Source organism: Penaeus chinensis, chromosome 35 (assembly GCF_019202785.1).
Source record: "Penaeus chinensis breed Huanghai No. 1 chromosome 35, ASM1920278v2, whole genome shotgun sequence".
Classification (NCBI taxonomy): domain Eukaryota; kingdom Metazoa; phylum Arthropoda; class Malacostraca; order Decapoda; family Penaeidae; genus Penaeus; species Penaeus chinensis.
This window is the reverse complement of record NC_061853.1, coordinates 28743822-28746321: the sequence shown is the minus strand read 5'-3', so window position 1 is coordinate 28746321 and position 2500 is coordinate 28743822. Positions and strand designations below refer to the sequence as shown.

The 2500-nt window shown below is 37.2% G+C and overlaps 1 protein-coding gene across 2 annotated transcripts in view; it reads right to left on the bottom strand.

Annotated features, from left to right (window-relative positions):
* LOC125044409 overlaps positions 1 to 2500 on the bottom strand; it is a 12231-nt gene that overhangs the window by 268 nt on the left and 9463 nt on the right. For both annotated transcript variants that reach the window (XM_047641065.1, XM_047641064.1), the window contains exon 3: positions 1 to 1118. This exon is cut by the window's left edge and continues 268 nt beyond it. In XM_047641065.1, the coding sequence (XP_047497021.1) occupies positions 880 to 1118 (239 nt within the window). In that variant the 3' untranslated portion in view covers positions 1 to 879. The remainder of the gene's footprint in view (positions 1119 to 2500) is intronic.

Genomic DNA, 2500 nt, shown 5'->3' with positions numbered 1-2500 from the left:
AAAGTATGCAACGCAATGAACAATGAAAAAAAAAATTACACGAATATAAATGATCTTACCAAATGAGTTCAAGGTTTTTAAAGAGAATAGGAGACCCGAACAATGTAAAAAAAAATCATAACTAAAAAATGTATGATATATAAATAAAAAACAACAATCAGCGCTAAACGCCTTTAACAACAAAGCTGAATTACCAACCGCAGACATTTTTTCCTTAATATCTGGTATCAGTGAATGAATACACACATGTATGTATATGTGTGTGTACGTATGCATAATCAATTTGTCGAAACCACTATAAACCATGTTGTTGAGGTGGCTGTGCTGTGCTGAATTATCATATTTCTCTAAGGTCACAATGCTTATACCTCCTCATTCATCGCTACATGTATAACATGCATACTCATCGGGAGTGAGCCCTTTGCTCTAAGAAATGTAAACGGTTACTTTTACTTTCTCCAGCAAAGTAAATAAAAAGTGTTACAAGGTGGTTACACAAATATCATTAAGGCACACGTACAGATATTACATGAAGATTGCCTCCTTTTACAAAATGAAAGAGATATATCAACAATACTGCAAAGACTAAAAGGAATGACAAACCACTCTACCGTGTTGATAAAATGGTGGAAAACCCATTATTAAATAAACACAAAGTATTTTTTTTTTTTTTTTTTTTTTTACCACAGATATGATATTATGCACGTTAAAAAAACGACAGTGCGATTGATAAAGACAGGTATACATAATCGCCTAAAATCACATGCTGCAAAAACATTCAACCTCATATAACCACCTCAGTGCCCTAACGAATAATAAATTTCCCCTGTACCTTGTCATTACCCCCCCCCCCCCGTAAAGCTACTCCCAACCGCCCACTCACACCTGAACGGCGCCAGGTAACATCCAGTACAAGTCATCCAAACACGGAGATGGGGTCGGGGCGGTGCTCTTGTCCGCCGATCCAACCGACGCCTGACCCGGCTCCACAGGTCCGTTCTTGGGGAGAATGTCGTTAAATAGCTGGACGTCGGTGGTCGTGGGCTTGGAGTCTTCCTGCGAGGTGCCCTGCAGTCTCGTCACGTTGAAAACGCTGTCCGAGTCCGCACCGTCGTCGCCTGCATGAAAGAGGGGGAGGAGTTTATAATAAAGTTTAGAGAAAGGGCTGGTAGACTGGGAAGGGGAGAGGGAGAGGGATGGAGGGAGGAAGGGGAAAGAGAAGAAGAAGAAGAAGAAGAAGGAGGAGGAAATGGAGGGAGGAAGAGGAAAGAGAAGAAGAAGGAGGAGGGAGGAAGGAAGGAAGAAGAAGAAACGAAAGAAAGAATCAAAAGAGTAGAATGAGAAAGAGTACCAAGGAGAAGGGAAAGGAGAAGAAATAAATGAGAGAGTGAGAGAGAGAGAGAGAGAGAGAAAGAGAGAGAGAGAGAGAGAGAGAGAGAGAGCGAGAGAGAAAGAGAGAGAGAGAGGGTTTTAATAAATGTAAAATAATTCACATATACTTTGAATTCTCGCACGAGTATAAAAGTATCAGGTCAGATCATACATCAACCCTGCATTCAATATTCAACGTGGTAAGACTCGATCTCATGAACTTCCCGAATTGTAAAATCATCCAACTCAATCTGTATTAAGTATTACTTCCACAACTAATTCCATTGTTCATTAACCCTGAATAGATCGATATCACAGTATACTATTAAATAGTTTTTTTTTTTACACTAGTTATAATAATTCCAGAATCAACCTCAAGTTGAAAATAACAATAACGATAATAATGATAGTAATGATAGTAATATACTACGACTACTACTACAACTATTGCAATAGATTCAATGTCAAGATTAAGATAATAATAACGATGATACCACTGATGATAATAGTAATAATAATAGCAATAGTAGTAACAATACCAATATTAATACTGATACTGATAATAATAATACCAACAATAATAATAATAATATTTCTACTTCTACGACTACTGCTAATAATAAAAACAACAACAACGATAACAGTAATAGTCCTCGCATTAATCAATGAACAATAGTACATAACAAACACCCATTCAAGGTCAAGCGACCCGCGTGACACCCTACAGGACAGTGCCAAGACTTATACTTCTAACAAGCGGTGTGTAGACACACCCTGGCGCAAAATCGTTAAAAGACCTGAGCACAGTTTGTGTGTAGCGACAAGAAAATCTGTGTATCATTCTCTTGCCTTCTTCCTCTTCCTCTTCTTCTTTTCTCATTTTCTCCTTCCTTTTATTTTTTTTTATATTTTCTTTCTTTCCTATATTTCATATTCCTCTCTTATTCTTCTAATATTTCTTCTGTTTTTTTCTTCATCTTCTTCTACTTCTTCCTTTTCTTCTTCTTCATCTTCATTTTCTTCTTCTTCTGCTTCTAATTCTTTTTCTTAGTTTTTTCTTTGCGAGTGTGTGTTTGTAGTGGACTTATCTAGAGGAAAGTGAACTCATATGAATCAATGAATAGTGGTT